We start from the raw sequence: 14,356 nt of genomic DNA, 5'->3' as shown, positions 1-14,356 counted from the left end.
GCGCATTTATATTCGCAAAGTGAAATTTGGTGCTATATTCATGCTCAATAAACATGCACAGAGGGCATGCTCATGCAAATTGCAATCTCATTTGTAAATTTTTGTGCGATTCACAAAAAAAGCAAAGTTAGCACAGCAGTGCAAAACATAAGCTTTTAGGGAAACCATGCGCAAGCAACCATTTTGGTTTTTTTTAAAAATATGCTCTGTGTGAACTTTATAAATGACCCTCCATGACTTTTTCATTAAAAAGTTTTATTACATTCACTGCGCATCTGCGCAAACTAAAAAACTTGCAAACCTTCTCTTGCAAGAAATGCAAAGGGTTTGCTAATGGTTTTTCTTCTTTGTCACGCAAACACAAAAATTGTTGTAAAGCGCCATTTTGGTCCCATTGTGAGCGTTTTTTAGGTTAGTGATACATATTACATTCCCCTAAATAAGCCCTACTATAATATTACAATAGGGGGATACCACTTAAAAAAAACACTTCTGTGCCCTCTTTAACACAGAATCTATGTCTTGGTCCCCTCTGGGGCAACAGGTCCCCTCTATGAGCCCTTGTCTAGACTCAACAGATACAGATATGGGACCTGTTTTCCAGAATGCTCGGGACCTGGGGTTTTCCGGATAAGGGATCTTTCCGTAATTTGGATCTCCATAACTTAAGTCTGCTAAAAATGATTCAAATATTGAAGAAAACCAATAGGCGTTTTGCCTCCAATAAGGATTAATTCTATCTTAGTTGGGATCAAGTACAAGGTACTATTTTATAAGTACAGAGAAAAAGGAAATCATTTTTAAAAATTTGAATTATTTGCTTATAATGGAGTCTATAGGAGATGGCCTTTCTGTAACTCAGAACTTTCTGGAAAACGGTTTTCCGGATAAGGGATCCCATACCTGTATTCCAGAATCCTTTATTTTCGCTCTGACAAGACCCAACATTATTTCAATGGCGACATACTAATAATTGTATCAGAGTAAACAAATTTTTTCATGGTTCAGGACAAAATGTACAAAATGTCCATGAGAGTATGGGAGAGGTGGAAACTTCAGCTCCGTGAAAAACATCACCAGGCCGATGAGAGACAACCTACAAAACCAACTTAAAGATCTCAGGCAGACCCAGGCCCCTATGGAGGACTTGGAAAATCGCCATAGAAGAAACAACATTCGTATTCGGCCTTCCAGAAAAAGAAGGTGATCACACAGAAACTTTTCAGTTTCTCATTAAACACTTTGGAGGAAAGAGCCCACAGAGTTCCAATTCGTCTGTTAACATTTGGGACACACCCTAGGCCTCTCCTGGCTTAAATACTTAACTTTAGGGACAGGGATGCTGCATTGGCAGCCATCAGACGCAAAGGCCCAATGCCTCTAAACAACTCTACCGTCTCTTTGTATCCGGGCTTCTCTCCCTCGGTGCACAAACAAAGAGCCACCTATACGGCTGTGAAAAAGCGATTTAAAGACAAACAACTGATTTATGCCATGTTATACCCGCCAAGACTGTGAGTCCAAGATGGCCAGCAGACCCACTTCTTTACCAACCCAGCAGCAGTGTGCAAGAGCACAGAGCAAAGAGCCCGCAGAGGGGGAAAATCCAACATGATACTGCTTCAGGATTAATGCATAACCGCTGCCTTAACAAATAGAATCTATATGGCTTCCCTTACTTTGATGCAATACCAACAAGCTCACCTTCCAGTGCCGCTCTGAGTGTATTAAAGGCACAACTGGGTGAGCAACACACCATTTTTTTCACCCTTTTTTGTCTTTATTGTTACGTGCCAAGGAAACTTACTAAGAGGGGACCCTCAGGCTGCAACAACACCACTCCTAATCCCAGTTTTTTGTTTGTTACTCAACATTGAGTTTTGCTATAGTTCACCATGACACCTCAGGACTTACCCCAAGTGGGACAATGTGTCAATTTTTGGCTTTGGGACAAAGCCCATCCATGTTTGGGGGGATGAGGCAGGGGTGAGGGGCATAAATGTTGGAATCTCTTGTTACTTTAGTATCCTTTTTTTTTTTTTTTACTTTCTCACTCTTGTTTCTTACCCTTATTTACGGATCCTTCACTCACAAGAATATTGGCTTGTAAATCCATGCAGATAAATATATAAAATATATCCTTTTGCTTAGAAATGGCTCCAAATGTAATTAAGTTTTGTGAAAATGTGAGTGGGATGAACTCTAAATACAAGAGAACAGCTATATTCAATATGAAAACTCCTATTAGTTTTTAAGGCCTAAAGAGGTAATTAGGGTAAGGGAACTTGCAAAAACTGTGTTTATCACTGGACAAATGTAGGGGTGTCCACATTTTTGCACATGACATAATTACTATGTTCCAAAGTAGGAACTGAAATGTTTAATTTATGGTATAAAGCAGAAAAATAGATATTGGAGTTCAAACTGCCTTTATTGTATGTATTACATATGTATTATATAGTAATTTTCACTGTTTGTTATATAAATAACTTTTTTATCACTTATTTTCATCCATATTCTTTCTGCAAGGATGGTGACAAAACTTTCAATCGGGCCAAACTGCTAAACATTGGTTATGTGGAATCTTTGAAAGACTATGCCTATGATTGTTTTGTATTTAGTGATGTTGATCTTATCCCAATGGACGATCGAAACACTTACAGGTGTTTTAACCAACCAAGGCATCTCTCTGCTGCAATGGATAAGTTTGGGTTTGGGTAAGACTCTTTTTTTTTACTAATTTCATTTCTTAAAGGGGACAAAAAGGCTTCACATTAATTCCTATAATGTCATTGTTTTTTATTTATTTGTCAAATCTGCCAATATCACAAACCTTTCCAATGAGAAACACATCACACAGTGGCAGGGTTCAGATGATTCCAGTTGATAAATTAATGAAGTCATAAATTAATAGGTGTTTGAATTACAATTATAAGATAAATTGTTACTCACAAAGAAACAATCTAGTTCTACTGGCCATGTGTTCTACATAATAATTTTGCAGGAGAAAAAGAGCCTTTATGATATTTTCTGATAGTAAGACTTGTCTTAGAGCATATAGAGCATATTTAAATGTTGTTATTACTTGTATGTTAAAATCTGTTTTTTTTCCAGCCTACCATACAATCAGTTTTTTGGTGGTGTTTCTGCATTGAGCAAGGAGCAATTTCTCAAAATTAATGGATTTCCAAACAATTATTGGGGTTGGGGTGGAGAAGATGATGATATCTACAACCGGTAAGAGAAAATTAGTTACAAAAAAGACAGTGCGGTTAATGGAGCTTTTAGTCAGGGGGCCATAAAAATCTGTAGAAGGGCTACATCAGATTCATGGACATAGCTATACCTTTAAAAATGAATTAGGCCTTTGTCATACAGGTGTTTTTGATTGCCTTTCCTGTTAATGCAGTGAACAAGTGGCTTGGAGGCAAGTTTTGTTTGCATAATAAACCAGGTGTACTGCCAAACAGAACCTCCTGTAGGCTGCCAGTCCACATAGGGGCTACCAAATAGCCGATAATAACCTTTATTTGGCACCCCAGGAACTTTTTTCATGTTTGTGTTGCCCCCCAAAGGGGTGACCAGAAAAATGTTGGGAACCACACAATAAAGGTGTTCACAGGTTAACCATCGCATGGTGTGAGCAGTTTTCATCATTTAAATTTTGGATTAAATGTACACTGACAGGGAGTGCAAGGAAAACTGTGGCCAAAGAAAGACAAGCCCCATGCTTTATCTTGCTCCCCAAATATTATTATATTTGAATGTGGCTGATGGGTCAAAAAGGCTGGCCAGCCCTGTGTTCATGAGATCCTATAGAGACATACCTGTCCCCTGAGGAATTTTAAAATGAATAAAATAAAATGAAATGTGCACGGGGACATGTCTGTCCTGTGGCAGATGTATGTGCTAGGTTTGACATTTTACATTAACAAATAATGGTCATCAGGCAGATGTTCTAACTTCTAAATCAAACCTGCTTAAATGAATTGATCCAAACCCAGTCTGAACCCTTCCCAGGGACCAGTCCCTGCATCAGCTTTGTGCAAGGGGCTAATTTTAGTAGCCCAGTCATTTTAAGGTGTTTTTAAGGCTTGTAGGTTTTTAGCTTTAAGTACAAACAAAGCTTTTAAAACTTGTGCCACCCTGTAATGTACATTTGTTTTTCATATTAATTGTAGAATTGCATCAAGAGGTATGTATATATCTCGGCCAGATACTCTTATTGGAAGATGCCGGATGATTCGTCATAACAGAGATGACAAAAATGACCCGAATCCGAAAAGGTATAAAACATTTCTTTATAAAATGTATGAGTTTAGACAGTTGGCGATTTCTTTAACGTTTCCATTTTTTATATGGTTAAATATTGTTTGAGACAATGTAATAAAGCATTAGTAACTAAAAACTATAATCTGCAGCTTGCAGTAACCTGAAACTATTAAAAGTTGTGAAAAATTACATTTGCTTTCATTAGGCAAAAATTTATTTTTGGGTTTAAATCTTCTTTAATTATATTTGGGATTTTCAGGGTCTCAAACAAACATGAACCACTGTGCTTCTAAGAAATCAGGTGCCCAATCCATGTTTCTACTGACATCCATTTGACTGCTTCAGTTGGCATGTATATTATTTGTGCAGATGCCTTTCATATTATTCGGGTGGGTCTTTTTGTAGTTTAAAAAGTGGATCATTTGGCATTTGGGCTCACCCATAGAAAGGTAAAATACCTCTACATGTATTTGTTTAACTTGGTTGACATTTTTCATTCAGCTAGTGTTGGTTTCATGCAAATGGATTAGGAAAAGCTGTATAGGTGAGTCCTGGGGTAAATGGAGGGTTAATAGGATAGGTCCTCCATTCCATACTCCAGTTTAGTATTTTGATTTGGCCAGCTGTAAGTAGCAGCCTGATTAAGCTGCAGGTGAGCACAAATAAAATGGCTGTGGGATTACAGAGAGTGATAGGTGATTGAGGTTGGGGACTCAGAGGGGTTCACTCTCAGAGCGGGGCACAGGGCAGGAAGGCTGCCTGACTGTGTGAGGAACTGGGGTTGAGAGGGACTGGGGGTGCCACCTGCCACTGCAAGGAGCAGAGGGAGCAGTAACCAAGTGAGGAGTCACCCAGAGAATTGCCAGGAGTCATAGAGAAAGGTCTCAGAGCAGGGCACAGGGCAGGAAGGTTGCCTGACTGTGTGAGGAACTCCCAGAGGGGCTGGGGATGCTGCCTGCCACTGCAAGGAGCAGAGGGAGCCGTGACCACGTGTTTAAGTGCCTGAACATTGAGGCTTGGTGAGAAGCCTAAGTGTGCCAGAAGCTGGTGAGCTGGTATCCCAGGAGGGGAGAGACAGCAGGGCTGAGTGAGCAGCCCAGAGTGTTTACTAGTGTGAGAGTCACAGTGGATGTGTGAAAGCCATTGGGGATGGTGAGAAGCCCCGGGAAAAAGGTTCCAGTGTGAAAGTTACCCTGGAAGGTGAGAGCCCCAAGCAGGGACAAATCATTACCATGTTTGATGAACTGTTTATGAACTGACCTTTGTGTTTATGTTGGGAGGAGTTTACCCCAAATAAACCTATGTTTTTGAGAAAGAAACATGATATCACGTGTTGTGTCCCTGTCTCTTATGCTCCAGATACTCTGCATGCCTGGCTACCATTGCTAATTCCCCCAAAATTACATGTACAGGCAGTCAGCATGACACTGCATAAAATACTTAATTTTACCAATAAACAATATGTAAGGATTTAAAGTACAGTTTTGTGTTATATTATTCTATTTTTTAATTTGCAGGTTTGACTTGCTTGCTCATACAAGACAGACTATGGATTCAGATGGGATAAACACACTCTCTTATAAAGTTGTCAGTACAACGCGATTTCCTCTGTACACATATATTACAGTAGATATTGGTTTACCCCATTAACCTGACATGACAATACAAATTAGCATTATATTGTAGTATAAGTAGCAGGCATTGCCATTTATTATGGACATATTCTGTTTATAGAATTATCTTTCATGTCAAAAGACCTTTTTGGAAATATGGAGTATTTGCACATACAAAACAGTATGCATATATCCAATGTTCTGCCTATGCTGGCACTTTTTTACTTGTTTTGTCTATGTCTAGGCACTAATAAATGGAAACTAAACTCCTCATGGAAACCAATACAGTGCTAGGTAATTATTCTTGATGGGCATACAGTTCTGTGATATTGGCTTTACTTATTTACAAATGGTGTATTATGCACCCAAAGATGAAGGGTTGAACATTGAACATTCTTCAATGTTTCGGAACTATGATGCATCCAATATTATTTATATTTTTTATCAGTATAGGTATATAGATTTGGTCAGGCCAATTCAATTTTTAATGATGTTAAATGTTAAAAAAACTACATGAAAATTTAGGTTTAGATTTGGTTAAGTATGTTATGGTGGCAGCTGGAATATATATTCTGTATGTGTGGGTTAGCCTTTAAAAAAAAAAAAAAATCCCTAAACTGATCCTTCTTGAGCTTTACTTTTCCTTTTAATTGGAAGCCAGTCAAAGAGCTGTTTACTGCATATGTCTGACTCCATTTGCTCAATTGGTTCAGAAGGCAGCAAGCATGCACAGTAGACAATTCCTCAAGGATTAGGGTCCCTTAAGGGCTCTGGTACACGGGGAGATTAGTCGCCCGCGGCAAAACTCCCTGCTCGCGGGCGACTAATCTCCCCGAGTTGCCTTCCCTCTGCCATCCCACCGGCGAACATGTAAGTCGCCGGCGGGATGGCAGACGCGGCGGGGCGATTTCGGGAAATCGCCGAAAAAGCCTCGCGAGTCTTTTTCGGCGATTTGCGCGAAATCGCGCCGCCGCGTCTGCCATCCCGCCGGCGACTTACATGTTCGCCGGTGGGATGGCAGAGGGAAGGCAACTCGGGGAGATTAGTCGCCCGCGAGCAGGGAGTTTTGCCGCGGGCGACTAATCTCCCCGTGTACCAGAGCCCTAAAGGAGAAGGAAAGGCTAATAAAGAGTTAATCTCACACTGCAGTCATACCTTCAGATCTCTCAATAGTGCTCTTAAGTCTCCTCATATTTCACCTGTTCAGATGATCAGAAGCCAAACAGGAAGAAAAAATGCTGAGCTCTGTAAAGAAAGTTCCCATAATGCCTTGCTCCTGCACCGAGAACCAGTTTATAAGACTATGGGGCTGATTTACTAACCCACGAATCCGACCCGAATTGGAAAAGTTCCGACTTGAAAACGAACATTTTGCGACTTTTTCGTATGTTTTGCGATTTTTTCGGATTCTGTACGAATTTTTCGTTACCAATACGATTTTTGCGTAAAAACGCGAGTTTTTCGTATCCATTACGAAAGTTGCGTAAAAAGTTGCGCATTTTGCGTAGCGTTAAAACTTACGCGAAAAGTTGCGCATTTTTCGTAGCGTTAAAACTTAACGCTACGAAAAATGCGCAACTTTTCGCGTAAGTTTTAACGCTACGCAAAATGCGCAACTTTTTACGCAACTTTCGTAATGGATAGGAAAACTCGCGTTTTTACGCAAAAATCGTATTGGATCCGAAAAATTCGTAAAGAATCCGAAAAAATCGCAAAACATACGAAAAAATCGCAAAGTACCGATCATTACGAAAAAAACGCAATCGGACTCCATTCGACCCGTTCGTGGGTAAGTAAATCAGCCCCTATGAGTAAGATTCCTAAGGGGGGGGGGGGAGTGAGTTCTTAGCATTCTTGAGGGAGGGGGGAGCAGAAAGAGGGGAGTGAGGAGAGAGCTGCGTGTCTCTGGCACAGGAAAACAGAGATAACAAATCTTTTAACAAAGAACTCGGTGCATTGTTTCTGTGAGTGCTTATGGCTGTATTTACACAGACCTTTCTGATAAAGATTACTTAGTTTTTACCTTTTTATTCTCCTTTAACTTTGTTAGTCTTTCCCTTATTTACTAAATATTGTTCTTTTTGAAACAAAGTTCCTGCTAATATCAGTGTTGCAACAAGCCACTAATAGGCCCCAAAGCAAAATCTCCCAGTCCTAGGGGAAGGTTTTCACACATGTACAGTATGTGTATTGTGTGCCATAAGACCACCTAGAGGCAATGACACACAAACAGTGTTAAAAAATTTGGTACCGCTGGCACAAATCTCCCCAAAAATGTCTTGCCAGGGGTGTCAAACTCAATCACATAAGGGGGCCAAAATCTAAAACACAGGCTAAGTCGCCAGCCAAATTTGTTATCAAGCTACTGTACGGTCAGGCACAGTCACAAGGGGCACATAAAACAGGCAGAAAGGCCATATTTGGCCCGCAGGCCTTGTGTTTGACACATGTGCCTTAGACTAACATTGGAATTGCCACAAGTAAAACATATAACTTTTGGAGATCTGGCTTAATCATGGTAAATTATCTCCCTTTGCAATTTCCTGTGATTAAGCAAGATCTCCACAAGTTATATGTTTTACTTGTGGCAATTCCAATTTTAGTTTATGGCAAGGCAGTTTTGGGGAGATTTGAAGCCAGTGGTAGCAAAGTTTTTAACACTGCCTACAAATCTCCTTGTGTGTCATTGCACTTACAGTAAGGAGACCCTAGAAAACAATATCTTTTTAAAAAAATACCCATCCTGTCACATCTAAAATGGATAAACATCGTCTGTCTGCTGCAAACTGCAAAGCTACACTAAACATAGTTTAAAAACATTCTAAATATGAACACCAGGGGTCTACCGAACAGTTCGATGCCCAATATGCAAACATTTACTAAACTATGTGTTGCATAGAGGCACTCTCCCACCTGGAAGTGCTGCAGAATGTAGATTCTATGATCTGTGGCACTTATGAGTTGATATTTGAGTATAACGATTCTTATTTCTCAATGCATGCTTTGCATGTCCTGGAATTTTATGACTTGGTGCACATATTAACTTAAAATTTCCACAACCCCAAGCTACCCAGCTGTTACTTTCTGTACTGTTATGTATCTGGCTGCGTGCCAGTATTTCTTTACCAAGTTGTATCTTCTTAAGGTGGCAATACACAGGCTGTTAAAGTTGCCACCGTGGCCCCTCCAGGCCAATTGGATAGCTAGACTGTATACCATACAGAAGATATCTGCTACATTTAAAACTTATGTAGCAACATGGGCATAGTTTGCACTAGCAAGTATTTTTTTCTGGGAACAAAGTATTCTTTTTATAGAACTGTTAAGGAACTATTCTGGTAATATAAAAAATGTAAAATTACTATTTATGGCTCTCTCTTTGTGACCTAATTATATATATATAGTTATATATATAGAGAGAGATATATAGTTATATCTCAGGCAATTCTAGTTCCAGAGTGCAGTGATACAGACACTTTTAAGATGGTAAATGCTGCTTTCAGAACACATTCAATCAATGTGCTTGTTCTAATGTACTTGTTATTATGTGAAATGTGTGTCTAATGTTGTAAAAAGACTAATACATTTGAACTGTATATTTTTAGAAAATAGAAAGGAGCACACAAACTATACCCTCCTTCTTGTTATACAGTTGCTACTCTAAGATTGTCGAAGTGCTTCTCTTCCCATATCCATATACATGCTGTCACATATTATGTTACACAGCCAGTGCCTTTTAATTTATTGCATTTAGTAATTACATTACCTGGGTTGTGTAAATACTATGCAGTCTTGCAATCTTGATTCACTCACCTTAACAGTAACAGTATTTTCTAGAGACAAAAGTAAATTGCATGCCCCCTTGCTTGTCATTTGTGACAAGTAAGGTGGAATGCCGGAGGTTGCTAGGAGCAAGAACAGGCAAAGACAGGAATGGCAGTCTGCTCCTCCCATTGATAGAGGGGACAAGTGTTCCCTGTATAGGTGCTTTGGGGTGCAAATTTCAACCCATCTAGCACTTGTGTCTCCAGCTTTGGTATCTAGGCCCTAATGTGAATATAAATTTTGGGAGCTGAGCTCTAACTTTCAGATTCCCTTGAACTGTGGAAATAATACTGATTACAATGAGATTTCCAATCCCTGCAACATATGACATTACATAAGCCTACTCGTTTATCAAAGTTAGTTTATGTCATTTCACAGTAGCAGTAGGAAGGCACAATATGCAGAAAATGGAAAGGGTAATTGTGCAGAGCACAATATAGTTTTGATTTTGTTTTTAATATGGCGTATAAGTTATTTAAAATGTACATTTTGGTTATATATATTTTATAAAATGTTCAGTGGATATGACAGGTGCTTAGTCAAAAGTGCTTCAGAACAGAAGGTCTTTCTGTACCATTTTTGATGCAATTATACCTCCAATTTGTCAGCATTAAATAAAACTGCAGATAAACAACTCATTGTGGTACTTTTGTCTTTATTTACTTGGTAAAAGAGAAAAACAGAATGGTAGGGTAGAGAAGATTAGATCAGAAAAAGTTGAAGGACCTGCCAGGCAACAAAGGCCAAGGCCTAGGGTGGCACAAATATAGATACGGCATGCCGCCCAGATGCACCTAAACTTTGCTCACATAGGGAGCACTGGAGACAGAACGAGCAGAAAACTTCAGCGCGTCCTGTCCCCAGTGCTCTGTATGTGAACTAAATGGATGCTAGTGCGATCCTGGGGGGGGGGGGAGGGGGAATGGGGAATGGGTGCTTCCCGCTTTGGCACCTGATAAATACATGAGGGGCCATTTACAATGTGTAGGGCATGGTGAATGTTTGCTTTGCACCATTGTCTCAGATCTTTGCACTGTAACAGCACTACTGGCATTTAGCATTGCTATATTGGTGAGAGGCCCCTTCTTCCACTACTAACATGTGTCATGCACCATTTACATGTTGTAATACATTGTGTAATTTAAATAAACATACATACAAATTTTGTATATTAAAAAGGAGGTACATCCTATATTCACCTCTAGTTTTAAGGGGATCTGTTACCCAGACATAAAAAGCTGTTTAATAAAACTCCTTTTCAAAAATTAAAACATCTATATTGATATTAAGTGTAACACTTGTTTGGCTTAATAGGGGTATTATACCAGGCTAGTTGGGCACTTAGAGCATGGGTTACATTCAACCCCCTTTCCCAGGAATGGGCCTCCGCTATATGGGAGCTATGTCAGGCTAGATGATGTAGTTGAACTACAACTCACACTGGTGTTGTGCAATATAATAGGTGATAGGACGCCAGGAGCTCTTGCAGTTAACTGAATGATACTTTATTTGGACAAGGCACATATAGAATAGTGCATCAGGGTATATACTCACAGTCACAGCAGTATAGAACTTGGTCACAGAGAACACAGCAGATGTGACACTCAAGGTAACAGTATAGCCCACTTGGAGGATATGCAGAGTATTAGCTGTATACCAGGAATGGATGCCCTTTACTGGAACGGATCCCCTCCAGCCAACTATGGTTCAGGGTAAGGAACTGCCTGAATCCTGCGTCTTAACTGTGGTCCCTACAGCAAGGCATACAGAGCCTGGGTTAGACTAAACCATTACAGTCTCCTTTGATGGGGCTAGTGCTGCCCTTACTAAATAAGCTATCTATGCTCACCACTCCTAGAGGGTGCTATTACATATGACTGACTGTGCTGGCTTTATCTCATTCACGGGGCCCTGTCCCCGACTTACAAATCAGCAGTTCTCTTTACTGGGGCCTAATTGCCTCAGGCTCGATGACATGAAGCCTCAGGACAACATCAGCCAAAGAGGAAGACACTTCCTTGTGCCAGACACTATATAGTCTGCACAAGGGGAGTGGTCAACCTGGCTAAACCTATAGGGGGTAGCCTAATACTGTAATCTGAGTGTAGAGGGCTCTGCCCTATTACAACACAGAAAACATAAAGGTAGGGGATAACACCATAGGGAACTTAACCCTATGGGTCCCTACATAAGCATATTTAAAAAGCTCAGCTGCCAATCATATATTGCCTTCAGCACCTCTATGCCTCAGGCAGAGCAATCACTTTTCATTCCTAGATTTCACTGCCCTCCTCCCATTCCCTCTCTATACTCACTGTCTAAAACTGTGTAGTCTGTGCATGGCCATCAGGTATCTCATTCTAGTGCATAGGATATTGGGATGCAAAGCTTTCCTTAATAACAGTGTTATTAAAGTGTAAACTGCAAAATGGCAGATCAAGATTTAACAATATAGTGTAAGAAAAGTTTGTTTTGCTCGACTAACATCACTATATATATATTCTCATACTTTCTTAGTTATTAGAGTATGGTATTTACCGCACCTTTTGTTAACATGGACAACCTTCAGAGCACTGTTACCTGTAATATTTAATATTCACATTTTTATGGATTTATAAACGTGCGTCTTAAATATTCTCTGAGCAGGTGACAATGACATTGTAAGAGAAACATTAGAACTATGCAAGAGACTGTTCAAGGTCGGGGAAGCAAACAGCTGCACACACGCATTTTTGGGGTTGGGGATAGGTATCCTATAAACATTCAGCACGTTTACAGTACAGCTTTTAACCTTCCTGCACATTCAGCATGAGTGCAGTAAATACAAAAGAAACCCCATAAGGGCTGTGTGGGTAATAGACAGGATGAAATCAGTCTGGGGGGTCTGTTAATTGATAAACAGTGGGTGGTGGGAATGGCAATGAAATCAGTCAAGGGGTTTGTTAAAGGAACAGTAACACCAAAAAATGAAAGTGTATAAAAGTAACTAAAATATATTGTGCTGCTGCCCTGCACTGGTAAAAGTTGTGTGTTTACTTCAGAAAGTCTACTATAATTTATATAAATAAGCTGCTATGTAGCCATGGAGGCAGCCATTCAAAGGAGAAAAGGCACAGGCACATAGCAGATAACAGATAAAACACTATTATATTCTACAGAACTTATCTGTTATCATCTACGTAACCTGTGCCTTTTCTCCTTTTTTCCAGCTTGAATGGCTGCCCCCGGGGCTACACAGCAGCTTATTATATAAATTATAGTAGTGTTACTGTAGCAAGCACACCGGTTTTACCAGTGCAGGGCAACAGTGCATTATATTTTTATCACTTTAAAGCTCTTTAAAGTAATAATAAAGTAATAAAGCTCTTTCATTTTTTGGTGTTACTGTTCCTTTAACTGAAAAACAATGGCCAGCTAGAAAGGCAGTGGAGCCAGTTACATACCTCCCAACATTTGAAAAATGAAAAGAGGGGCAAAATTTTTGGCCACGCCCACTTTGTGGCCACGCCCCAATTGCCACACCCCATTTTTAAAATAGTTGAAATAGTGCCCACGATGGCCCAATAGACAGCACCCCATAGAAAGTACCCTCCATACACAGTACCCCCATACACAGTAGCCCTCTTTACCCAGTGCCCCCATACACAGTAGCCCTCCTTACACAGTGCCCCCCCATACAGTGCCCCCAATACACAGTAGCCCTCCTTACACAGTGCCCCCCCATACACAGTGCCCCCCCATACACAGTAGCCCTCCTTACACAGTACTCCCCCAATTCACAGTAGCCCTTCATACACAGTGCCCCCCCCATACACAGTAGCCCTCCTTACACAGTGTCCCCCCATACACAGTGCCCCCCATACACAGTAGCCCTCCTTACACAGAGCCCCCCATACACAGAGCCCCCCCATACACAGTGCCCCCATACAGTGTCCCCCATACACAGTACCCCCCCAATTGCCCCCATTGCGGCCCCCATTGACTTCTTCGGCTCCTGCTCCTTACTCGGCTCCCGGTTTTTACAGCGCGTCCCGCTGTCCTGGATTGTTCAATGAATGTCCCGCATTACGCAAAAGTAAAACATTCATTAAACTATCCAGCCCAGTGGGACGCGCTGGCTGCAGCGGATCACTCCGGCTCCTTCTTCTTGGGCTCCTGCTCCTTATTCGGCTCCTCGTAAGGCGGCGACAGGTCATTCATTGAACAATCCGGGACAGCGGGACGCGCTGTAAAAACCGGGACTGTCGCGCGAAAAGCGGGACAGTTGGGGGGTATGCAGTTAAGCTGGCCATACATGCACCAATGATATTCGGTGCCTGAATGGTGGCTCGATGAGGCAAAAGGAGGTAGAATTTCAAACTAACTTTTGTGCGACCGATGGTTGCACGAAAGATCGAAAATTGCTACGTGTGTGGCCACCTTTATGGGGTTTGTCTAGAAACAATGGACTGCTATAGAGGAGGAGAAAACTAGGGTGTGGGAATAGGTGTAGGGGTACTTTCATAGCACACATAGAGGGATCATAACTAACCTGTGATTTTTCTCCCTCCCTCCCAAATATAGGATTACCAAGTCAGTACAAGCACCAAAAACTGGAATCTGCAAAGGAAAGGCAGGGAGACGGCAATGCGGTCCCCATATGGCAT

General features: G+C 40.9%; 1 protein-coding gene across 1 annotated transcript in view; it reads left to right on the top strand.

The window, feature by feature from the left end:
* Positions 1 to 6,494, top strand: part of b4galt1.2 (UDP-Gal:betaGlcNAc beta 1,4- galactosyltransferase, polypeptide 1, gene 2) — a 69,379-nt gene extending 62,885 nt beyond the window's left edge. The window contains 4 exon segments of the mRNA NM_001016664.2: positions 2,530 to 2,717; positions 3,115 to 3,237; positions 4,182 to 4,286; positions 5,790 to 6,494. Of these exon segments, the coding sequence (NP_001016664.1) occupies positions 2,530 to 2,717; positions 3,115 to 3,237; positions 4,182 to 4,286; positions 5,790 to 5,922 (549 nt within the window). The 3' untranslated portion in view covers positions 5,923 to 6,494.
* Positions 6,495 to 14,356: the final 7,862 nt, after the last annotated feature.

This window comes from Xenopus tropicalis, chromosome 1 (assembly GCF_000004195.4).
Source record: "Xenopus tropicalis strain Nigerian chromosome 1, UCB_Xtro_10.0, whole genome shotgun sequence".
NCBI classification, from domain to species: Eukaryota; Metazoa; Chordata; class Amphibia; order Anura; family Pipidae; genus Xenopus; species Xenopus tropicalis.
This window is presented reverse-complemented; position numbering and strand designations above follow the sequence as displayed.